General features: G+C 42.8%; 1 protein-coding gene across 3 annotated transcripts in view; it reads right to left on the minus strand.

The window, feature by feature from the left end:
- The window catches only part of LOC122838122 (phosphatidylinositol 3-kinase regulatory subunit gamma-like), a 37,216-nt gene extending 14,361 nt beyond the window's left edge, over nt 1-22,855 (minus strand). Inside the window, exons 1-2 of one of the 3 annotated variants that reach the window (XM_044128512.1) lie at nt 22,698-22,855; nt 21,090-21,477 (exon numbers count right to left, since the gene is read on the minus strand). In XM_044128512.1, coding sequence (XP_043984447.1) covers nt 21,090-21,240 — 151 coding nt within the window. In that variant the 5' untranslated portion in view covers nt 21,241-21,477; nt 22,698-22,855. Of the gene's footprint in view, nt 1-19,321; nt 19,462-21,089; nt 21,957-22,697 lie in introns of those variants that run through there. The other 2 variants (XM_044128513.1, XM_044128514.1) reach the window with 2 other exon arrangements.
- Nucleotides 22,856-25,754: the final 2,899 nt, after the last annotated feature.

Raw genomic sequence — 25,754 nt, forward strand, 5'->3', positions numbered from 1 at the left:
GGCCAGCGGCTCTGACGCCGTTAAAATGGATAAAACTGATAATGAAGGAAAGTTTGTGGTCTGCAGGAGAACCTCAGGGAGCAGAACTGGGAGCTCCTGATCTCTGATTATCTGTTCTAGTCGTTTCTGTTGGGACTGAATGATGCGGGAAAAATCCATAAAACTGGAAATGAAACCTTTGAAAAACCCAAGTTAATTTATTCAGTTGTTTACTGTGATTATTCAGAAAGTCGCTGCTAACTTTATTTCCATCCAACTGTCATAAAGTTGTCTTTTCTTTTCAAAAGAAAAGAATAAGAAGGAAAATGTGAATTAGGTGTTTCTGTTAGGAATGAATCAACCAGGCGAAGCGTAAATTCATGAGCTGTTGACGCTGCACACGGCTCTGATAAACAGGAAGTAGAGAAACGAGAGCTGGAGGTTCGCACATAAACTTACCTTTGGGTTTTGTGCCTCTGGTAAGGAGCAGACATGTGACACTGACATGTCAGCTTTTACATTTTCTGGCTCTAAATAATATTATGGGATGTCACCGAACGAAGCAGACAGTAAAGAGCTAAACTTGTCCACAGAAATATGATTTAAACATTTTCCGTTAGCCGTTCGGTTCACATTAGCGGCGTATGCTAAAGGTTTTAGAAGACAGGATTGTTAAAACCGAGGAATCGGCTTCACTTTGGCCGACCAAACTGTGTTTTGTGTAATTATTCCTGCTGTCGGATCCGTCTCTCCTTTGGTTCCGGTTTTGTCTCCAGCGCATTAATTTCTTGTCATCGTTGTGAAAAGCGACACGCAGCTGAAGCTTCGCGGCTCCTGGTGGGATAATTAACGCAGGAGAACAATGGCAGCGACGGGACAGGGCCGGCGGCGGTCAGAGCCCGCAGCATGACGCATTATCAGACGGAGGACAGCGCGCCGCCCTGCCCCCGCACTGCTGCCGCCCTGGTGTTATCGCCGGGACACAGGGAGCCTTTCAGTATCAGCGATCCTCACCAGACAGGCGGCTGCAGACAGGGTGGGGGAGGGATCGGAGGTCGACGGCGAGGCCACAGATTTACGTCCGCTCTGGGTTGACCTCGTGACCTCTGCGAGGGGGGGGGCACATATGGAGCTGCGATGGTGGTGGGGGTTAATGCCGGGATGCAGACAGTTCCTCGTTTAAATTAATCAGATTTTGGGATTTTCAGTTGGCGCTCTGACCTCGGCGCTCAGCCGCATGATAACGTCTGCAGCTTCCACGGCGGCCGCAGGACGGCGGCGAGGCCGCAGGACGGCGGCGAGGCAGCAGGACGGCGGCGAGGCAGCAGGACGGCGGCGAGGCAGCAGGACGGCGGCGAGGCCGCAGGACGGCGGCGAGGCCGCTGCCTGCTGATTGGCTCCTCCAGAAGGTCAGCAGGCTGAATGCCACATTATCAGAGAGCTGATCTGCAGTTAACAGATACAGACTTTATCTAGGATAGAGCCGGAGATTCCAGATCTGCTCTACCTCACAGAGACGCCTCTCTGGTGAAACGCTCCAGGATCCTGACCCTGAGGAACGCCGCCGTCCAGCAGGGCGCAGTCTGCTCCTCCATGTCACAACCAATCAGGAAATGGATTCACAGACATTCACAAAGGAAAGAGGTTTCAGTGACATCTGGGTCCAGATGAAGCCACAAACCTCATGATTTCACACCTGACTCCACGTGTCCAGTGGTGTTCCACCAGGTTCTGTCCTCACTCCCCTTCTCTTTATAAACAGCTGATAACACTGGTGACACCAACAGAATCACATCATCTGCTAATAACAAGGCAGAACTGACCCAAAGCTAACCTGGAACCGTCAAACTGGAACTGGACAGAAATCTGTTCCACTGCTTCAGACAAAAACTAGACCAGGGGCCCCCACAGTGGCCCCTGAGGGCCGGCATCCTGCAGGTTTTAGTCTCTCCCTGGTTTAACGCACCTGGATCCAATGATGGATCATTAGAGGCCAAAGAAGAACTTTGACCTGCTGAAAGGTTGTTGGTACCAGAGAGAGAATAAAACAAACAGGATGCAATCGGCCCCTAGGGGCCCCTGAACTAAACCTCACAGAAAACACAGTTAAAGTTTAACTTCAAATGAAAGAAAGAACCAGTAAAAATACACAACCATCAGTTCTGAGGAAGCTCAGAGTGATTTCCTCCTTCAGTCCGGTCGACCCGGTTCTACTGGAACCAGAACATCTGCTCCACCTGCAGCTGCTGTGGTTCTGAGTCAAACCAACCTGTTCCCCTCCTGGCCTGTGGGGGCGCTGCACCAACAACCACTGAAGGAAACCACACAAAAACCTCTGAAGACACTGAGAGCAACTTCCTGTTTCACCAGATGGAAACAAGATGGAGGCGTCAGATTTTAGTGTTGGTGTCCGGACCGAAGTTTAGAGGACCAGAGGTCAGAGGTCGATTAGCGTTCTCACCTCACCAACTGAACTGGACTTTCTAGGCAAACGGACTGGAGTTGGATTAAAGCTGGATTAAAGTGGACTGAGCCGTGTTGGTGTGACTGCAGCCTGTAAAATCTGAGGAGTGTTTCTGTAATCTCTCCAGTTTCTGTCTCAGCAGATTTTCATAGAGAAAAACTTTTATCAAGTTATCAACTTTAAAGGTTTCATTGAAAGAAAAGGAAAGTTTGATCTGTAGATTATGGATTAATTTCATGTTTGTCAGTTTCAGTCCAGATGGAGAGCAGAGGACGGCGTCCTCCTCCAGACGGTCTATTGTTCTAGAGGTCAGAGGTCAAACGGGAAAATAATCAACCTGTTCTGGTTCCCACAGTGACGAAGCATCACTGCTGACAGAATCAGAAAATGGGAAACCGACAAAGAGAAGCTGCTGGTTTACAGGTTTTATTTTTAAAAATGAGAAACATTTATGCTACAAAGCACTAAGCTACCTTCCTGCTACCACAAGCTAATGCTACAAAGCACTGAGGAAATGCTAAGCTACCTTCCTGCTACCACAAGCTAATGCTACAAAGCACTGAGGAAATGCTAAGCTACCTTCCTGCTACTAAACACACAGTCAGTCTGGAAAGTTCTGGTGCCGACGTCGAGACAGAGACACACAAACACACCAGCTAAAGTCAATTACATTCACATTTAAAATTCAGTTTTTTGGTAAAAAATAAAAATAAAAAACTAAAGTTGGGGGATTTATCTGATATTATGCAGAATTTTCCAAAAATAATCTTTTTATCAAAGCTGTTTAGCTTTAGATGGAAATATTTTGACATAAACACACAAAGAGAATGAAAAATGTTTCATTTAGAATATAAAGTAAATTGTGACAATGAGACGTTTCAATATGTGGCAAATGTCAGACGAGTCCAGGAATCGAACCCGCGACCACCGCGTCAAGGACTGAAGGCCTCCAAATGTGGGTGGCGTTGTCCTCTACGCCACCACAGCACGTCCAGATCAAATCAGTTTTAACTTAGGCATTAAAGTTTATTTTGTAATGCTAAGTCAAAAAAAGACACATTTTGTTGATCATAATTGATCAGCAAAACCAATAAAAGGATAAAATATCTGAGGATTGAAATAATTCTTATTCCAGCCATAAAAATCCACAGAACTGCAGTTATTGGACCTCAAACATTAATAACTAGAAGTTATTATGAGCCACAGCTACAGTTGCATCTGCTGAACATCTGAACCCCAAACCTCCTTCCTGACAGGACGTCCTTGAAAGGTTTTGGCGACCTTGACATCAGACTGAAGCACAAAACGAGAGCAGAGGCAGCGAGAGGCCGAACGGAGCAGGAAGTTCTGCTGCTTCCATTTTTTATGTTGTTTGGATTATTCTTCCTGCAACTAAATAACTGCGACGGCAGTCAGACTGAACGGTTTCCGACCTCAAACGACTCAAGAAGAAGAACGTAGCCATCGCCCAGCAGTTTACAGCGGTAAAGATGGCCGCCGCAGCGCTCCGTTTACGGCGGTAAAGATGGCCGCCGCAGCGCTCCGTTTACGGCGGTAAAGATGGCCGCCGCAGCGCTCCGTATGGACAGCACAGATTGGTTGCCAGATGCTCAGCAGACAACGGAAGCTGCTAGAAAGCGATTAGTCGTTCATCTTCCTCATCCATTTCCTGTCGTCTTCTTCGTGGTTTTCAGCTGCTGATCATGTGATGCAAAAAAAAAATGTTTTCATTGCAGTTTTGCAAAATATGCAAATTTCAGCAGAGATGAAATTAAATCTGAAATTTGATACCAACACAAAAAGTTTTTTTAAATTAGCATGTTTCCTTTAAGCTAATTAATTTTTTTTCATATGGTCGGTAGAACAGCTACTAACGGCTTTCATCATCCTAAAATGTTTACATTCATTCATGTTTACGTCCAGATTTACCGCCTGGCAGAATATGACGCATGTTCAACGTTAATGTTGTAAAAGTCGGATGAAACGCGACGTGGCTGTTCAGACTGCAGAGGAACTAAATCAGATCTGATTCATTTTGGGTGAAAACAGAACCGAGTCGTTCAGACCGCCGTGTAAAAGTCGGATTTGTTTTGAATAAATCAGTTGAATAAAAGTGACCCGGCGGTTCGGTTCTGCTGAGTTCTGGGTTCCGGTCCAGTCTGGACGGTTTCTTCAGAAGGAATCTCCATGTTTTTCCTTCGTCCACTCAGATCTCCACCCTGCTGAGGTTTCCTCTGTTTCTTCCTGATAGTCGAGTGTTTGCGTGCAGAACCAGACGGCTAATGACTCTCGCTAATAGGGCTTAGCTCAGCTTTCTGCATTACACCGTCTGGCCTTCATCTAATCCTCGTCTTCCTCCAGCCAACATGGAGGCAGCAGAGAGAAAGTTAGAGAGAGAGACGGAGGTTCTGTTGGACCGGAGGAAGAGGAACAGTTGGAGCTTTGAGCAGCGAAGCTGCTGGTTGGTTCACAGAAAATGATCACAGATGAAGAACAAAGAAAATTCCTCTGCAGAAAATCTCATAAAGTATTTTTCTCTACTTTCTTGATCATCTGATTTATTTCCACACATGGAAAAACTTCAGATAGGAAACATTTTATGACAGTTAATGACTTTATCTGACAAAAAGGAAACATTCAATCATGAAAATCCATCATTAAACTCTGATCCTGTAAAAGCTGAAGCTTCTCGCCTCGCAGTGACACCACCCAGTCAGGACCAAACGAACAGGAAGTGACACGTTTAGAGCCAAACGAACAGGAAGTGACACGTTTAGAGCCAAACGAACAGGAAGTGACACGTTTAGAGCCAAACGAACAGGAAGTGACACGTTTAGAGCCAAACGAACAGGAAGTGACACGTTTAGAACCAAACAAACAGGAAGTGACACGTTTAGAACCAAACGAACAGGAAGTGACACGGTTCTGCTTCCCACTGACGTCGTTCAACTAAAACAGTTTTTTCTTCCCGAAGTGAATTATTTCAGCAGAGGGACTTGATTAAACATTTAATCTACTTTATTTCAGGTTTTGTATGTAATCACATTTTAATTAACATTAAGTCAAAAAATAAGGAACATTTTCATTTAAAAATGTTTTTGCTCTTAACTTATTAACCAAACATACATCTGAGCTAAATAAAAATTTTTAGTTTCTGTTCTTCAGCCAGCAGATTGGAGCAAAGAGTTTCAGGAAGTCCTCATCATTCATGGAGCTTCTTTCCAAATCTGGACTGTGGACGCTAACATTAGCGATAGCTGCTACATGCTAGCATTGAGATGCTATTTAGGCTAGCATAGTGACGCTGATGTGACGCTTAAAGCAGCCCAGAGTCGGGTTAAAACTGTGAAAACAGCAGAAAGAACTAGCATTAGCATAAACTAGCTAATGCTAATTTAGGCCAGAGACGGTTTTCTGTTATTTTTGGATTGACCTGTTTTTAGGAACCTGCAGACGGTTCCAGACTGACAGGAGGAGAGTTTATGAATGAAGTGATGGGGCTGGCTGCAGTTCAGACTCATTTAGTCGGATTAGTGAGCCGTTTCCTGCAGCCAGGCCCACCGACCCGCTGTGACCCCTGATGCATCCTCATGTATCGGGGAGAGAGAGATGAAGTTGATCTGCCTCCATCTCTCTGTACAGATTTCAGTTGAGCTGAGAAACAGTTTGGTTTTTGTCATGAAGTCAGAGCTTTAGAGCTGCAGAGAGAGAGAGAGAGCCTGAACTCGCCACAGAGGGCTCAGAAACGATGAATGTCAGTGAGTCTGGACCACATCCAGAACCGTCTCCTGCTCTGGTACCAGAACTGTTTCCATCTCTACCAACCAACCTGCGAACTTCACGGCCGTTTGATCGACGTTCACCTGCTGTGGCTCTGCGTTTCAGTCGCCTTTTACTGAACATTAGCTTCAGCTTCAAAACAGATATTTAGGTTGGATATTGAAGTGAATATTGGTTTTAATATCTAGTTATTAGCATCCTAAGTGCATATTTAGTTTGAAAACTACATATTTAAGCTAAATGTTTAGCTGCCAGTAGAGCATCTGTAGATCCAAACCATGAAATATATATTTCATAATATATTTATGTCCATACATCTTTTTTTATTTTTCTTTACTCAGATTATCTGTAGCTTTAGGAACTAAAATCGATCATTTTGTCTCTGGTGATCTGTGAAGACTAAATGTCTGTTGTAACGTTTCTGGTTTATTTTTTTCCTCATGGTAACAACTGATCTAACTGATCTAACTGATCTGATTGATCTGATTGATCTGATTGTTTTTTCTCACAAACATGATTTAAAATCCTAACATCTGATGGTTTTTCTGTGTTGATAAAGTTGGACAAACATCTGCTGCCACTCAGAGAAACTCCTGGCGTTCTGACATCTGCAGAACACGGAGGCTGAAGTCGCTGACCTCTGACCTCTCCTTATTTGTGCGTGCAGACACAGCTGGAAATCTGCAGCTCTGACTGACATGGAAAGGGACGAGAGCGAGACGTAGCGTGACAGGAAGAGGACAACCTCGTCCAGAAACACGGCGCCTGGCCCAGAGAGGCTCCGCTGAGGTCACACAGCTCCTCCAACGCTCGCAGCCAATCAGATTCCAGCTCTCCACACACAGCGATTCATGACAGCAGATCTCAGAGCTGTCAGGAGCAGCGGCTCCCACAGGACGCCATGACAGACGGACAGACAGACGATGGCGGGGAAGACGAAGGAAACAGGAGAAAAGACTTTGAGGATCTGCTGCCTGGCTCGCTAAAGCAGCCGAGTTTATCCACCAATTCTCACTTTGACACGTTTCCAGGAACGAGTCGACTAGTTTCAACCTGAGACTCGTCAGGATTCGTACGCAACAGGACAGCAACTTCCTGTCTCCACACAGGAAACAGGAAGCTGCATCCAGATGATGGTTATTGTCTGGAGGAGTCCAACATCGGCTGGGTGATAAACCTGAAAATCAACCAAATTTATGACACTAGCTGCTTTCCCATCGACTATCGAGCAAATTGGAATTAGAAAATAAATTTGCTAGATGAAAACACGCCAAATTAGAAAAAACTCCCGTTTGTCCACACTGATGAGGTAAAGACGTAGATTTATTTTGCAGAACTTTAATGGAAACACTTCTCTGCATCACAAGAATCACATGATCAGCAGCCGGATGTTACTACTGCTGGAAATGACAAAGAAGACGACAGGAAGTCAAGAAGTAGTCTGTCTGTTTTTGTTTTTTCAGACAGCGGCTCCACCAGCATCTCAGTTGATAAAATCACAGGTTTCCCCAGGTAGGATTCGATTCTATGAAACTTGGCCAGGATTTGATTTATATTTATAAAATATTTTATCCTCTAGTCACAAATTATGTAGAACAGGAGATATGCATGTTGCATAAACTCCCTACTTCTGTAATGTTTTAGTTCCTAATTTTTTTTCTTTTAACTCTTATTGCTCCAAAAATAAAAGTCAGTGTTCAGTTTTGACCCAGTCGAGACTTAAATACAAAAATATTACACTTTGCATGTTCAATGTTTTACTTTTTTTTTTTTTATGTAGATTTCTTTGGAGAAAATTGGCATGAAAACATAGAAAAGATTAAGAATGTATAAAAAACATCATGTATGAGTAAATTTAAAGATTTGATGCAGGTAAAAATAATCAAATATTTTTGTTTTTGGGACCAAAATGAAAAGAGTTCATTCAAGGATGGCAAAGTCCAGTCAGCAGCAGGATTTACTATAAGAGTAACAGTAAATAGAACTAGCATTAGCATAAACTAGCTAATGCTAATTTAGGCCAGAGACGGTTTTCTGTTATTTTTGGATTGACCTGTTTTTAGGAACCTGCAGACGGTTCCAGACTGACAGGAGGAGAGTTTATGAATGAAGTGATGGGGCTGGCTGCAGTTCAGACTCATTTAGTCGGATTAGTGAGCCGTTTCCTGCAGCCAGGCCCACCGACCCGCTGTGACCCCTGATGCATCCTCATGTATCGGGGAGAGAGAGATGAAGTTGATCTGCCTCCATCTCTCTGTACAGATTTCAGTTGAGCTGAGAAACAGTTTGGTTTTTGTCATGAAGTCAGAGCTTTAGAGCTGCAGAGAGAGAGAGAGAGAGAGAGAGAGCCTGAACTCGCCACAGAGGGCTCAGAAACGATGAATGTCAGTGAGTCTGGACCACATCCAGAACCATCTCCTGCTCTGGTACCAGAACTGTTTCCATCTCTACCAACCAACCTGCGAACTTCACGGCCGTTTGATCGACGTTCACCTGCTGTGGCTCTGCGTGGCGCCGTGTCGCCATGTTTCAGTCGCCTTTTACTGAACATTATAGCTTCAGCTTCAAAACAGATATTTAGGTTGGATATTGAAGTGAATATTGGTTTTAATATTGGTTTTAATATCTAGTTATTAGCATCCTAAGTGCATATTTAGTTTGAAAACTACATATTTAAGCTAAATGTTTAGCTGCCAGTAGAGCATCTGTAGATCCAAACCATGAAATATATATTTCATAATATATTTATGTCCATACATCTTTTTTTATTTTTCTTTACTCAGATTATCTGTAGCTTTAGGAACTAAAATCGATCATTTTGTCTCTGGTGATCTGTGAAGACTAAATGTCTGTTGTAACGTTTCTGGTTTATTTTTTTCCTCATGGTAACAACTGATCTAACTGATCTAACTGATCTGACTGATCTGATTGATCTGATTGTTTTTTCTCACAAACATGATTTAAAATCCTAACATCTGATGGTTTTTCTGTGTTGATAAAGTTGGACAAACATCTGCTGCCACTCAGAGAAACTCCTGGCGTTCTGACATCTGCAGAACACGGAGGCTGAAGTCGCTGACCTCTGACCTCTCCTTATTTGTGCGTGCAGACACAGCTGGAAATCTGCAGCTCTGACACGCAAACATCGATGTCAGGAGCCGCCGCTCCCTCCGCCTGACATGGAAAGGGACGAGAGCGAGACGTAGCGTGACAGGAAGAGGACACGCAACCTCGTCCAGAAACACGGCGCCTGGCCCAGAGAGCCGCTCCGCTGGGGGTCACACAGCTCCTCCAACGCTCGCAGCCAATCAGATTCCAGCTCTCCACACACGGAAAGCGATTCCGGGGAGACGGCAGCGGGATGACAGCAGATCTCAGAGCTGTCAGGAGCAGCGGCTCCCACAGGACGCCATGACAGACGGACAGACAGACGATGGCGGGGAAGACGAAGGAAACAGGAGAAAAGACTTTGAGGATCTGCTGCCTGGCTCGCTAAAGCAGCCGAGTTTATCCACCAATTCTCACTCTGACACGTTTCACAGAAAACAGCAGAAAGTTTTTTCATTAAACCAAGAAAACGTCTTTTCTTTCCTACAAACTTCCTTTTTTTCTCACGTTTCTCCATCTGCCATTTCATCTCAGAATAAAAACTGAACAGAAAAAAAGAAGACGATGTTTTCTCTTCATTGAGTGTTTGTGTCTCGTCGTTCTGGAAGCAGGTTCTCAACAATGGAGGAACATTTGACCAGATCCTTCCTACCACACAGAGACAGTTATCCAGCAAACATGGAGGTTCTCCTTCATCCTGAATTGTGCAGCAGCTCTGATTTTCTGCCCTGATCAGGATGAAGCCATTTGTTACGTTCTGATGCGTTCTGGTGGCCAGCCAACATGGAGTCATGTTGACCTCATTCTGCTGAACCCCAGCAGATTGTTATGTTAGCTCCAGCTTTAGCATTACTGGTCAGACGTAATATTCAAATTTTAGGAGTTGTGGTTTCATCAGCTGAACATGGAAGATGATCATATTTAACAGAAACAAAAAGTTTTTCATTTATCTGTGTGTAAATAATCCATATGATGTGATTCACATTTATTCAATGGGTCTGTATTGATCAGGAAATCCTGATCATTCATGAAGCTTCTTTAGAAATACAGATGCTGACATTAGCATTAGCAGCTACAGGTTTAGCATTCAGATCTATTTTAGGTCGATCCATGAAAACTTTGAGTTTTGAGTCAACAAGAGGAATTATGATGAATAAACAGAGAAAATGTTTCTGCCCAGGAGAAAAACAAACATTCTCCGTTTTCATTCCTCATGAAATATTGATGAAATATTGAAGGCGTCTGCAGGCTGAAGGTCTTCAAAAAGTTTCCATCCACATAGAATCAAAGATCTGAAGTTTTGATTTTCTCTCTTTACTTTTTGTCTCTTTTTTCCATTCTGTCCTTTTTTCATAGTTTTTTTGCTTTTTTAGATATTTTCCTTTCTTCTCCTTCCATCCGTCGTTTCTGAAGAGGAAATCCTGGTTTACTGCCAGCTGCAACATTTTAGTTTTTCTCTGCAATGAATGATTGTTTTTATCACAGAGGAGGAAGAGGAGGAAGAAGAGGAGGAAGAAGAAGAGGAGGAAGAGGAAGAGGAGGAGAGGAGGAGGAAGAGGAAGAGGAAGAGGAGGAAGAGGAAGAAGAAGAGGAGGAAGAGGAGGAAGAAGAAGAGGAGGAAGAAGAAGAGGAGGAAGAGGAAGAAGAGGAGGAAGAGGAAGAGGAGGAGGAAGAAGAAGAGGAGGAAGAGGAAGAAGAGGAGGAAGAGGAAGAGGAGGAGGAGGAGGAGGAAGAAGAGGAGGAAGAGGAAGAGGAGGAAGAGGACATCTGTGTTGATCTCAGGCTCTGACTGGATGCCAGTGATGATGTCAGCGCAGCCTGAACACAAACAGAGACCTTCAGGCCGACCCGATCCATCAGAACCTGAGGAAAGCTTTGGACCGGTTCCGGTTCTGGTCCTTCAAAATAAGGGCTGGTTGAGAGCAAAGCAGACTGAAACTTAATCATCCAGTTTTTGGCAGAAAGAGAAAAACAATAAATTATGTAAATGGAAATTATTGCAGTATATGAAGTATATTGAATTTATTATGTGATTAATTGATTATTGATTATTGATTACTATAACAGGCCTATGCATTACACAGCCACCAGGGATCACCTGGTCAGGGCCAGACATCAGAAAGGCTTCAGGGGCCCGGGGCCCCTAACATTTATAATGTTTCTGTAATGAATGCATGTTTCACATTTTACCTTGAAGTTACAATAATCCTTTATGAACTGTGTGGTTTTAATGAAACAGATTCTTGTCATCTTTTCAGGTGGTTTTAAACCTGCTGACCTTTAGATCGGCCTGAAGGTTGAAGGTCCAACGCTTCCTGAACTGAAATGGAGCATTTTTCCTGCAGTGCTGGTTGCTTGTTTGGTACCGAGGTAAATAATTGACTTTAAAAGGTGAATCTGCTTCAACACACCTGATCCCAGAGCTACGTCGCTAACAGGACGCTAACCATCCTAAAGTTTGATAGAGACAACAGGAAAACACTCATTTATCATCAAATTACCTTTGCAACTGTTTATAAAGGTAAAAGCTCAGATTTCCTCCTCAGGCCACAAAATACGGCTGAAACCAGAAGTTTACATACACCCAATCAAAAGATATCCAGGGTTTTTTTCTCACTGCTTGAACTTAAATCAGAACCAAACTTCTCCTGATTCAGTCAGTTAGCATCTATTTGCTAAACGTCCCAATAATAAGAAAAATATCTCAGATTTGTTTATTAAAGTTCCAGGCTCCATATCACGACCCAGCATTGATAAACTTCCTGATTTTCTGCATGTCTTCTAGGAACCTGCCAACCATTTCTATAGTTTTTCATTTTCATGATGGCTCCTAATAGTTTTATTCACCTAAATATGTAAAAATCAATGACAAATAAAAAACGAGCAGTAGATCAATTGGATCCTTAAACAAAACTCTGCAGATTCCATTATTTCTGCTCCTGTTCTGACCAGCATTGCTACATCAGCGCTACCATTTCTTCCAGGAAACTTTCCATCAGCAAACTGCCGCCTGATGAAGGCCCACCGTTCAAATGCAACTAAAACCGGAAATATGATCAATCAGTTTTATCAGACGTCGTCATGGTGACGTTACCAGCAGCTCTGATGATCAGTCGACTCTGGGAAGACTAACGGTACCAACCAGTACCAACCAGTACCAACCGGATCTGGGGGATCCCGCGATCAGTGAGGCTCTGATCAGGAAATGCAATAATAATCAATAATTATGATCAGTTTGACAACTGAACCATTAACTGAAAGCTGAGCAGTCAGTCGGCTAATCGCACCACACAACCATGACTTCCTACACAGCTTCACAATTTACAGCAGCGTGTGTGTGTGTATATGTGTGTGTGTGTGTGTGTGTGTATATGTGTGTGTGTGTGTATGTGTGTGTGTGTGTTGCCCTCCTGTCGACCCACACAGCAGCAGATTACGCTGAATTCTAAGCTGCCTTTTCCTCCCACTGGGAAAGAGAAGGCCGTGACTTCACCATGAACTCCACACACACACACACACACACACACACACACACACACACACACACACACACACACACACACACACACACACGCACACACACAATATTTACACATGTCAAACTTTGACTCTAAGCATCTTATGAATTTAATATCAGGCTAAATAATAAAAGATTAGCCTGAGCTGAACTCACAGAAAACTCGCCGCTTGGTTTCTGAAAACCAGGAGCAGCTTCTCTTTCTCCAGCTCTAACGCCGCCTGGTTTCTGATGACTGAGGTGGATTAGGCTCTGCAGCACAAACTCAGCAGTAAAAACCAACGGTGCAAAGCGGCAGTTCACCAAAATTCAACTGGAGTCACAAAACAAACTATAAAGATCAAAATGCAGGAAGATGACAGAGCGCAGCGTCCATGTTTCAGAGGAATCCACCAAAAAACATTCCCTCAAAATCTGATCTATATTCATAGATATATGTGTATTTCTATGAACAGCTGCTGCTGAAATAGATCATTTATGGGTATGAATTCACAAATACAAACAAAACGTAAAAGCCATCCAGTCGTTCTCGTCACTCGTCAGGAACGTCGGATAAAGATTCGTTTATTAAATATTTAGAATTCATCTCTGGATTTAATCCCTGAAAACTCAGGTTTCAGTTTTCAGGAGTTTTCTGAGGTTTACTGATCAAAAGTCACAGCTGGAAGTCAGGATGACCTTTGACTTGAACATTCAGAGGCACATAAAGACGGTTATCAAGACGGCCTTCTGTCGGCTGAAGAACTTTTCCAGGATCAGAGGATCAATAAAACACGATGAACGGATTCAAGATCTACTGCTGCTGGATCAGCCTTCAGACCGCTCAGGTTCTGGTTTAACAGAACCCGGTACCTTTAACTCCAGACTAAAAACCAGCTGGTTGGAGTTTATAACAACTGGTACAAATTTAGTTCAGTACTGGATGAGAATTTCTCCTGATTTTGTTGCTGGTCCAAAACGTTTTCTTTCCCCAACTGGACAGCAGTTGGTCCGGTCCAGTCCGGTCCGGTTGTTGGTTCCAGTATAATTGTTTATAGGTTTATGTTGTAAAGCATTCTGAATCTTGATAAATGAATAAATTAGTTTCAGTTTCATTCCCTCCAGGCTGGACTGAGTTCAGAAGCAGCTCGTAAATCCAGAGTCCATTTGACCAACGGACTCAGAGTTCGGTTCTCCTGGGAGCCAGCAGGCTGGCGCTGACCTCTGACCTCTGCTAATGCTGGGTAAAGGGGGAGTAAAATGCTCACACATGAACCTGACCTCAGAGGAGAGGTGCTCTGTCTCCATGGCGACCGGCGCCATGACCCGCCCGCAGCGGTCCAAACCGGACTTTAAAGTAAACATGATGAGTTTATCAGTTTAACTGGGATTTATTTCCTGAATCAGATTTGATCAGATTTCAGGCTCTTCATCTACCAGAACTAAAACATTTTAGTTTTATTAAAGAATATTAAATCCTCCTCCTATATTTTGCTTAACGTTACTTTACTTTGTGTTTTTACAGTGCAGAACTGTTCATCAGAACCGTTTTATTGGATCCAGTCGCTGCGCTGATTCTTTTGTCTCCAGCAGAAAATCTGGTTTGTTTTGCAGAAGTTGCTGATTTTCCCATGATGCAGCTGAATGAAGTGATGCATTATGGGAATGATGGACCTCAGGGTGGAACTGACTGAACTCCTTCACTTCTGCACTGACCCCCCCTCTGTCCATGTGGCAGGTGGAGGGGTCAAAGGTCACCTGAGGTCACGCTGGCTCAGCTTCAGAGGATGAAGCTGCTCCTCTTCTTCAGCCTCTCTGAACTGATCGTGTTTCATTTTTCATCATTGGATTCACAAACGTCAGGCAGGTTGGGTCTTTTTGTCTGGACATAAATTCTTTTTCCTCTCTTTGCCGAGTCGGCGTTTTGTCAGTTCAGAGACGAGGCTGTTCATGAAATATTCATGAAATATTCATGAAATATTCATGAAATATTCATGAAATATTCTCCTCTAGTTCCATCAGCATCAGTCTGGAAAGGTTCTCACGCCCTTCGCCTCATCAGAGCGACGTGATGAAGTTCACACAGCAGAACGCGACCCGGTTCTTTTCACCCAACATTAAATCTGATTTCCATCTGTGACATTAATCCGTTTGGTTTTCTTCCATGCAGGTTCTGATCTGGATCCATCATTTCTTTGTTTTTCCAACATTTCCTAATCTATGGAGAAAAAGACGACTTCCATGTTTTCTGCTTTAGGATGGAGGAAATTCTGACCTTTGAACCCACACAGTGCCTGGACTGTGGTCATGCTAACAGAAAGTTAGCATGCGGGACATGGTGTAATACTCTTCAATCTGCACTAGGGGGAGCTGTGGAATAAGAGTGTTGTGAGAACTCATTGTTTGCTCTGGTTCTAGTTCTGGTTCTGGTTCTGGTGTCGGTATAGAAAGGTTTGGGATGCTCCGTATAAATCAGGATATTTATGGATCTGATCCAAATCAGACATTAATCAGCAGAATGATCAAAAAAATCTGATTTCACCCAAAACGTCTCCACTGGGCGATTGACTTCACTCTGCACATGCTAGCTGAGTTTAGCTCTGGACTTTGACTAGGCCACTCGAACCCATGTTCCTGCTGGAAGCTGAACTCAGATCTTCTGCCTCCAACAGGTTTTCTTTTCTCCTTCCCACAGCATGATGCTGCCACCACCATGTGATCAGAGGACATTCTTCCATGTTTCTCCAACGACTCGTAGAAACAGCAAACATCCCACATTTTCTCCATGTTCAGGTTTTCCTCAGAACCTCTGAGTCCAGAACCAGAACCAGAACCAGAACCAGAACCGCTGCAGTTCCTTTCAGGTGTTTTCTACAGGGAATCGTTCTCCTTTAGTTGGGGGTATCAGAGTAAAGGGGCAGAATATTTGTGAATGAATTTTGCTTGTAAATCAAGAGCAGAAAAGTTTCATTTGGATCCAGAACATCTCGTTTAGCGGCTCGGTTCTGATGCTCTCATCCTTTTCTCCCCAGCTGGCTGAAAAAAACGACGGCTGCTGATTGGCTGTCGGCAGGACGCAGAGGAAGACGATGACATCACCTCCAGCCAATCAGAGACGGAGAGAATCTGGGTTCTGCTGAACGACGGAGAGATCAGAGCGGTTCTGCTGCAGACGATCGGGTCGGTTATCAGAACAACAGGATGGAGGAGGAATGATTCCTGATTCTCTCTGCTGCAGGCCAAGAGAGAATGAGGCCAGAACCAGAACCCAAACAGAACAGAACCAGAACCAGAACCAGAACCCAAACAGAACAGAACAGAACCAGAACCCAAACAGAACAGAACAGAACCAGAACAGAACGGAACAGAACCAGAACCAGAACAGAACCTGCTAAAGATAATCTCTGCATTTCTGCTTAGCCATTTTTCAGTGTGAATAGAATATTTCTATGGAGCTACATTTGGGCCTAAAAGTTTGTTCAAAAAAATAAAAAATAAAAATAGGATCTTAAAAATATTTTCTAATCTTTTTGGGGAGGAATAAATCCAGATCCTGAAAAACTCCAGACTTTTCAGATTGAAGTTTGAACTGCTTTTATCCCAAACAGTTTGTGGAGATCGGAGCTGCAGCTGATCAGATGTTTCAGTTTCAGACGTTTGAAACTTCTGGATGTTTGGAGGAACGCAGCAGTCCAGGCCGGCGGTGGAGGCATGATGCTGTGGGCTTGTTGGTCAGTTGGTCTAGGATCATTTCTGTCTTCAGCCTGAACGCAGCAGCTCTGGCTGTTTGTGACTCAAACAGAAAGAAATTCATTTTTACCTGCAGACACGAGAAACGATGACATAAATCCTCCAGAAACTTTCCTTGGTGTCTCGGTTTGTAAAACCCAGTTTGTCTCATTTCTGGGTCCAGTTCTCCATCTCTCTGCTCCGGAACCGAACCCCCCGCTCTTCATCATCTTCCTCTTCCTCCCAAAGACAGAGCAGAGTGACAGCGCTCTCTGGTGGAGCTCAGCCTGAACTTCAGCAGCTGAAACTCGACTTTCTTCTGCTGCACTCTGACGGGATTCCTCTATTGAGTGGCCTAGTCAAAGGCTGGACTCAAATACCTGACATTAAGCAAGCTGCTGCAGGATATTCATGGTTTTGCTAAATCAAAGACAAAAATATATAAAAAAAATTTGACTTTAAATTTTTTTAAAAAGTCATTTTAAAAGATCTTAATTGTCAAAAGCTTTAAAACCTCAAAGAACATCAGTAATAAATAAAATATATAGTGAGTCAAAAACTCTAAACAAAATGAGAGAGATAAAATCAATACCAAAAAAATGTAGAAAAATTAAATCGGATTCATGGTAACAGATCTTCTGCTCTACAGAAAGTTTCCTTTAGAAAGTTGTTTGATAGAAATCAATAAGACAGAAATACAAAACTCAAATTTTAAAAAGTTAATACTTTTATCTGTGTAAACATTACTGCAATCTGATGAAATCCAGAAAAACACATAAAACATTTATTCTTTCTAAACATCCACATCGTCTGATCCCAGATCTTTCTGTTCATTCGGCGCTTTTTCCTCAGCAGAGCCAGACGGGTTCTGGGCTTCAGAACCAGGTCGGCTCTGATCACAGAAACGGCCTCAGGATTTTACCTTTGGCTGAACTCGTCTTCATCACGGCCGTCGGCCCACAAACGTCAGACAGAACCCGAACCGCAGAAGAAGTTCAACTTTTCACATCTGATCTCATTAAATTTGGTCTAAACGTCACAACGAAACCGTCAGGACGGGTCAGACTCCAACAAGATGGCCGACACGCTGGCCTCCAACCAAAGAGGAAGCAGGATGGTCCTTAAAAGGTCCTTCAGGTGTTTCAACCACAAATACATTTTATAGAACAAAAAGTAGGTTACAGTTTTTAGGTTTAATAAATGATTCCTGCTGTTCACTGAGACGAATCTTCCTTCATTTAAACAGATTATTTCTGTATAAAGAGAAACGGAAACTGGAAACGGCCTGCAGAGGGTGTGTGTGTGTGTGTGTGTGTGTGTGTGTGTGTGTTGTCCATTATAAAACAGACGCAGTCCAGCAGAAACATTTGGACCTTCAGCTGATTTCTGTTTTTATGAATGTTTTCTGTTCTCCTTCAGACAGAAACAAACTGATTTATGATCCACTGCAGGTAAAAACTCACCAAATCAAAACCAGAAACAAGATGTTCAGATTTAAACATCAAACATTTCAGTCGGTTTCCCTTCAGCAAAACTTCAATTCTGTCACTTTCATGCTTCACTTTCCTCCATATCCAGAATTTATTCCACAATCAGTTTTATGTTCCGGGCCGAACCAGAACCAAGACGGTGTGACTGGATGAGGCTCGATGTGGAGGCGTGATAAACCCGGATTCAGAGCGTTAGCTCAGTGCTAATCCCTGGCTGAGGGACGGGAGGACAGGAGGACAGGAGGACGGGAGGACAGGAGGAGTTAGGATGGATAAAAATTGAGAAATCTGTCCAAAGTGATTTTTTCTGTTTTCTTTTTAAACTTCCTCATTGTTTTGTGATATTTGTGTGAAATAATCCTTTAAGTAGCAGAAGTGATGAGGTTCCTCCTTCATCGTGAGGATGATGATGAGAGGTTGCGTGCTGCTGCTGCATCAACACTTCAGTGGGATTACGATGATGAGCAGTCAGAGATTAGCATGAAACATGAGATTAGGAAACATGCGACGGATCCACCTGCAGCCAAACGGTTCAGTTTCTGCTTCAAGGTCAGAGGGAGCAGCAGGTTCTGGTAGCCTGACCTGAAACATGAAAACGTCCAGAGCAACTTCCTTCTTCACCAGATGGAAACAAGATGGAGGCGTCAGATTTTACTGTTGGAGGATTTCTCTTTAGTCTCTGGCTGAAGACCAGGAGACATTTCTGCTGCTAGCGCTAGGCTAGCATGTTAGCTTTGGTTGGATTTACCCAGAATGCCCTGCATTGTAGTTCACTTCCTGCTTTTGGAGCGGTCTCTGGTCCGCTTGGCGTTTACATTCAAACTGAACCAGAGTTCACTTCTACTGAACCCAGACGGAGTTTGGAGGACCAGAGGTCAGAGGTCAATTAGCGTTCACAGCCCACCAACTGAACTGGATGTTATATGCAGATGGACTGGAGTCGGGTTGAAGCGGACTGAGCTGGGCTGATTGGAGCCATGAGACTCTTATTGTTCTGACCTGAACGTTGTTCATAAAACCATCAGGTCTCCAGACTGAGGCGTTGGTCACTAAAAGCTTTTCAAACCAAACCCATCAGTGATCTCACATCATTTCTCCACTTCACGTTTCAAACGTTTTTCCCTCCATCAACGTTCCCAGTAGCTCCAGTCTCTTTAGACTGGTTCTGCTGGGAACGTTGATGGAGGGAAAAACATGAATATCTGCAGCTTTCATTAGAGCTGAAATGGTTTCAAGCAGCTGCTCTGCTCCAGGCGCTCAAACTCATCTGCTGTTTCCATGAAGGAGTTCCTCTGGGTCTGGACTTCTAAATTTGTCCTACAATCTTCATCATGCTCCTCTTCCTCCTGCGGGCTGTAACTGGTCTCTCAAAGCTGCAGCAGCAAGTCGGGCTTTGATGTGAAGCCGTGGAAAAGCTGCTGGGAGATCCAGAGACATTTAGCTGGAGGAGTTAAATAACTTCACAGTTCCAGAAGTAAAAACCAGGAGAGGAATTATAGAAAATATAATAAACACAACTCTAGCATCGATACAGATGATGCAGAGCATCCACACCAGAACCAAAACACACCTGGAGTATTTCACCTGAAACCTTCAGGAAAACCAAACCCTCCATGTTTCCATCCAATCCACAAACTAATTTAGAGCAAACTTTTAAAATGTTACAAAAAGAAATGCTAATCTGTCACGAAGAGATTTCATTTCCAGCTGTGACCCGAAATCTGCTGCAGTCACTGAAACCTCAGAGGAGCAGAACCTGCAGCTGCTCACAAGAAACGGACCTCCAGGACCTCACAGCCACCAGGAAACATTAAAGACCGACAGACCGATTATTGATGGCGCTACGCACAACGCTGCGTTTTAAAATGTATGTAAAACTTTATCAATATTCCACTCATATTGATTATAATAATCTGATCTCGGCGGATCAGATTGAAACTAAAACGACGTTTTGCTGCAGGACCTGCAGAAAGGAACAAACTGACAGAAAATCACATTCAGTTATCAGACTCCAACAAACCAGCAGCTAACAGGAAGTCCACAGGTCTAACAGGAAGCTGCTGTTGCTACGGTGATGCAGATCCACCGTTTAATGACAGGAAGCTGCTGGATCTTTAATGATCCACTGTTCATTAAACGGATGATTGTTGTCTGATCCACCAATGACAACAATCTGTCATCTTTAATTGTCCCATAAAATCAGTTCTGATGAGCGTTGCCAGTCGTATGGATATGAAATATATGAACCATAGGGGGCGCCAAAATGAAGACCAAAAAATTATTTTTAGTCTGCATTTTCTGGATTTAACAGCTGTTTGTGTGATCAATAAAAAAGCCTGGTTACACACACACACACACACACACACACACTGACTCAATATAATTGAAATTAAATAGAAATCAATTATTGAAATGATCATCAACTAATTTATTCATCAATTAATAATCAACTGGAGCATGAAATGATCATCAACTAATTTATTCATCAATTAATAATCAACTGGAGCATCCAGACTAACTCAACCAAAACTTATAAAAATATAAAACATTTTTAGCTGTAGATTCTTTTGCTACAAATATCCAGGATTCACTAAAATAACTTATTAACCTTTAGGAAATAAAGTCTTATTTTTATTTAATATAGAAATTTATTTATTTACATCTTTTTATGCATTTTTAATATTGTATAAAAAAGAAGGCTGAACATGTTAAATGAAAAATCTGTATTGTGCCTTTTTTTATCTGATTAATCAGTTAATCACCAGAATAATCGATTAATAAAATAATCAATAGTTGGAGCCGAACAGGACAGGAAGCAGCAAACAGACGAAGGTTAAAGAAGCAGGTGAGTTTTATCAGGAGGTCAGGAAATATTCATGTTCTGGATGTAACCATGGCAACCAGCATCCTCAGCCAATCAGATCAGATTTCATCTCCTCTCTGCCTTAATCTAGACACCAAACTGTTAGAGTTCACCTGGTCAGAACCGAATCCAGGTAATTCCCAGATTGACCTCTGACCTCTGACCTGGAGCTGAACTCACCTGGAGGCTGCAGGGTCCCCTGCTGCTCCTCCAGCCCGGCTGCAGAGCCACCCAGCGGCACGGGGTCCGCCGGCGGGACACACAGCTGCAGGTTCCGGTCCTCCCCGCTGAGCTCACAGAGCGTCCGGGTCCAGAAACTCCCAGCAGCCATGGCAGAAACGGATTAATCCTGAGACGGAGGAGACTTCCTGAACTTCTTGAGGTGAAGCTGGAGATGCTGCTGAGCCAATCTGAAAGGTCTAGTCAAAGCCCTTAGGTAGAAACTGAGATCCTAAAGTGAAAAGAATCCTGCAGAGGAAAGTTTCAGTCATCACTGGTCTGGTCCAGATGGAGAGGCTCCAGCAGACTGAGGAGCAGGAAGAGGCCGCAGTGCAGGACTTTCCTCCTTCTGAAAAGATCAAATTCAGATTTCAGGCTGTCAGAGTAACCAGAGGCAGGAACCGCAAACCCGCAAACACAGCGCTAAACCCGCAAACACAGCGCTAAACCCGCAAACACAGCGCTAAACCCGCAAACACAGCGCTAAACCCGCAAACACAGCGCTAAACCCGCAAACACAGAGCAGCAGCGCCTGCAGCCCCGCAGACTGGCAGCCCGCTCAATGCGGGGCAGAGCTGCGGTAATGATGTCAGAGTCCCTCCTCCTCCTCCTCCTGCTGTCTGCGGGAACACCGGCGGCTCGGGGCGGGACGGCTGCAGCATCTGTTCACTCACTTCATCCCGCAGCTGAGCTGAAGTGTTGGAGCTGCGGGGCCGGGAGGAAATGCGGGGAAAGCCGCTTCCTGTGAGTCCGCAGCGGCTCGGATTTTAGGAAGAAATCCATTAAATGTAAAGATGGAGGATCGGAAACGCTGCGGATTAGACCAGAACCGCGGAGGCGCCGGGAAAGTACCCACCTGATGACGCAACAGCTGCGTCATCAGGTGCGTACTTTCAGCCTGAATCTGCAGAAAGACGAAAAGAGGAAGAGGAGGAGATTTCCGCTTCAGGAGGAAGGCTTTCCATCCGACAGCTGGAAATCAGACTGAAACCATTCTGGGGCTTTTCAGCTGGAACCAGAACAGAACCAGAACCAGAACCAGAACCAGAACGAGTGACCAATCACACAGTGAAAATTAAGAGAAATAACATGGATATTTATCTCATCATGAGAAAAAAATGGGACTTTTCAAAGTCACCATGTTATTAATTCATTTATGAATGTCACAGTTTTAAATTAAATATTTATCTTTTAGCTACATTGAAGATAAATATTTAGCTTGAAGCTAATTGGTTAGCTTGCTAGCTGGTTTACTTTGGAATCTGATTTGTAGTTGTAGCAGAATCTATCGATAAAACTATTCATCAAAATATTAACACGCAGGGTGTGCTGTGGTGGCGTAGGGGACAGCGCGACCCACATTTGGAGGCCTTGAGTGCCGGCCCACAAGAAAATATATTTATAGCTATATATTAATAACCAGCTCTGCATTCGATAATAACTTCTTAAACTAAAATCACATTTTGTAATTCGGCAGCATACAAATAAAAACTGATTGATCAGATTGAGAAAATAATATTTAAGCACATTGTTATCGTCATCTTAAATCTAGTCATTAATCCACTTTACCTTCATTCTCTTTGGTCCAGCTGGTCAAGGAGCTTAATTTATAGGTGAAGGACAGAAAAACAGGATCGAGAAACCAGAACCAGATTTTGATAGAATCCGAACCGGACTGAAGGTCTGCTGGCTGCTTAACGAGGCTCAGATGTGGTGATCAGAACCGGAAACAGAAACCTGAAGATCAGGAACTGGTTAACATATTCAATCAATGCATGTGTTTTCTCTGTTTTCAATGTGAGGTTGCGCTTCCGGTTAAGCAGTAATGTTTGACGGAAAAACTGATCAAGATTGGCACATTTGGGCCAATCAGAGGGAGGGATTAGTTTAAAACTTATCAATAATCAACATAATTCCAGGATCAGTAATTAATTACGCATATTTTAACCTAAAACTACATATCAAAAAATAAGCAACAATTTTAATTCAAAACCATTTTTTGCTGCTAAATTAATGAATGGACATCTGAGCTCATCAATAAATATATTTATAGTTTTTAATCTGATATTCAGGCTCTTCATCCATCAGATGATCAGAAGTGTTTCAGGAAGTCCTGATCATTCATGGAGTGTCTTTAGAAATGTGGACTGTGAATGCTAACATTAGCTTTAGCCGCTACATGTTAGCATTGAGATGCTATTTTAGGTTAGCATAGCTTCACTGATAGGCTATCTTCTTTTTGCACAACTTGAACACAATAATCTTTTTCAGATCGTTTAGAAGCAGAAATAAACCATCAGCTTCGTCGTTCATCGCTGGATGTTGTTTGTGCACCAGGTTTACTGCGGTACCAGAAAAATGTTTTAAAAAAAAGGATTAATTGCAATAAAAAAATTACCATATTAAAGTTGATGCAAATAATTGATCAATATTAACAAGGTCCTAGCATAAATGAAGGACACATTCAGAGATGGAGGATAAGTAAAATTTAAATCACAGATATGATACATATATATGAAAATGTAAATAATCTGATCAAATTAACAGATTTAATGAGCTAGCAGCAATCTTCCTTCCATTAACAAGGTTTCTATAAAGGGATGAGAGTGGGAGACAGGGCAGAGTGGGCGGAGCTTAGCACAATAAGAGATTAACAAAAGCTCAAAAATAACGAGATTAAACTCATCAAATTGTTTCTATGGTAACACAGCAATCAATGAATTTGTACACTTTTGCAAAGTAGATTTGTTAATTTCTTTAAATTCTGAACAATGTAAATCCTTTATTTTATTGATGTGAAACTGTCAAATCAAATTAACAGGATTCTCCTTTTTCTGTGTTTTTTGCCTAAAGTCACATCTTTATCACAGAGTCCCTGATGGTTTTAGCTAACTTCCGCCTTGGGCCGGCTCCGGCTGAGAGGAATGACTGGCCTTCATCGTGGTCTTATGGTTCATTCGCCTGGAAAATAAGAGGAGGAATGATAATAGTCTGGGTGTTTCAGTTGTGATGCTCGCAGAGAGAGCGGTGAGATAACGAGCAGAACTGCTGAAGCTCAGCTCTGCACAGCCATGAGAAGCTGGAGATGGTGTGGAAAGCTCTGCGTAATCAGTGGAGAGAAAACACGCCAGCAATGCACACATCATGTATAATTCACAATGTTTTCTGATATCGTAACAAGGTTTTCTCTGCGATCCGACAGCTAGAGAAATTTTCCAGCTGACGCGGAGCCGCTAGCGGTGAACTCCACAGAACCAGCTCAGAGGATCAGAGCCTAAAACATCAAACATCTTTATATCATAAATGAAACAGCAGCAGCTGAAAAGGGATTAGCTACAGGTCATGACACTGAACCAGAAGTCTTGAAGAAGAAAGCATCTTCTCTCTAGAAACAAGATGGTGGGAAGGCTGAGGTTCACCGAGCTGCTTCTGGAGTCTGGACCCAAGACAAAACTTCTAAGAATCTATTGACATGACAATGATCCAATAAAATTAATTTTTTCCCCCATTTTTATTAACAAATTTACATTAAGACGTTTTAATTATATTCTTTGTTTATACAGTAACAGTACACATTGTACACATGTAACGCTCTTACCACAACACCGGTTGGTGCCATGTTCTTTGAAACTAAGTGCACATGTGTAAAAAAACATTCTATCTGAAAGCCACCGGCATTGTCGGTAGTTTCTTCGTCTGTGGATGGTAGGAAGGAATTATGTTTTTGCAACATACATGAGCTAGGGTTTCCCTGACAGAAAAGATTCACTTATTCTGTTTCCAAGACAACGGACATCGGTACGTTTTAGAACCATTACACTCTGGAACCCGTTCTCAAACTGTGCCGTTGTCAGAGAAAATATTTGCTACTTTTGTGCAAATGTGCAGACAAACGCAACAAAACTTATCAATTTTCACCAGAAATTGTTGCTGCATAAACAGGGCCCAAGACAATACCTGTGTTTCTTCAAATCTGATGGAGTATTTTTGGTTGGAAGACTAAAATATTTTATTCACTTATAAGAACAAAATGTTCTTATTTTAAATGACAATGTACTGCAAAAAATGAAATAAATTCATATTAGTTGCCAAGAACTTAAAAACAATGTAAATACAGGAAGACAACTGTTGAAAAGTTATATTTTTATGTATTAATATTTTTGTCATTTTCTTCAGGAATCAACTTATAAAACCATTTTGGGATTGATTGGTATTGCCTTCAGCCTACACTACAGGGCTTTTCCTCTAGAGAAGTGCAGGAAATCACTAATTTTTCTGTCTCACCCATTTTCTAAGGTGCAACAACAGCACTTTGTCATTAGCATAGAGGGAAACCCTGATGTTGTCATTTTTTTGACAAAAACTGTAAATGTTGACAGGATTCCAGCTGAAAGCACAAATGTCTCTCCTCCTGCCAGCGTTTGTGTCGTTGCTGGTATCACAACGAGATGCAAGAGAAAAGCAGTAATAAATCTGTTTACTAAAGTAAAAGGACAAAAACAGTAACACACAATGACTTGGATAAGTAACTGTAATCTGATTACTGGGTTGGAATAGATTACATGTTACTGAAAAGGGGGACTAATTAAAGTAACATGTTCCTGACATTACCACCAGTCAGGAAAC

Source organism: Gambusia affinis, linkage group LG10, assembly GCF_019740435.1.
Source record: "Gambusia affinis linkage group LG10, SWU_Gaff_1.0, whole genome shotgun sequence".
Classification (NCBI taxonomy): domain Eukaryota; kingdom Metazoa; phylum Chordata; class Actinopteri; order Cyprinodontiformes; family Poeciliidae; genus Gambusia; species Gambusia affinis.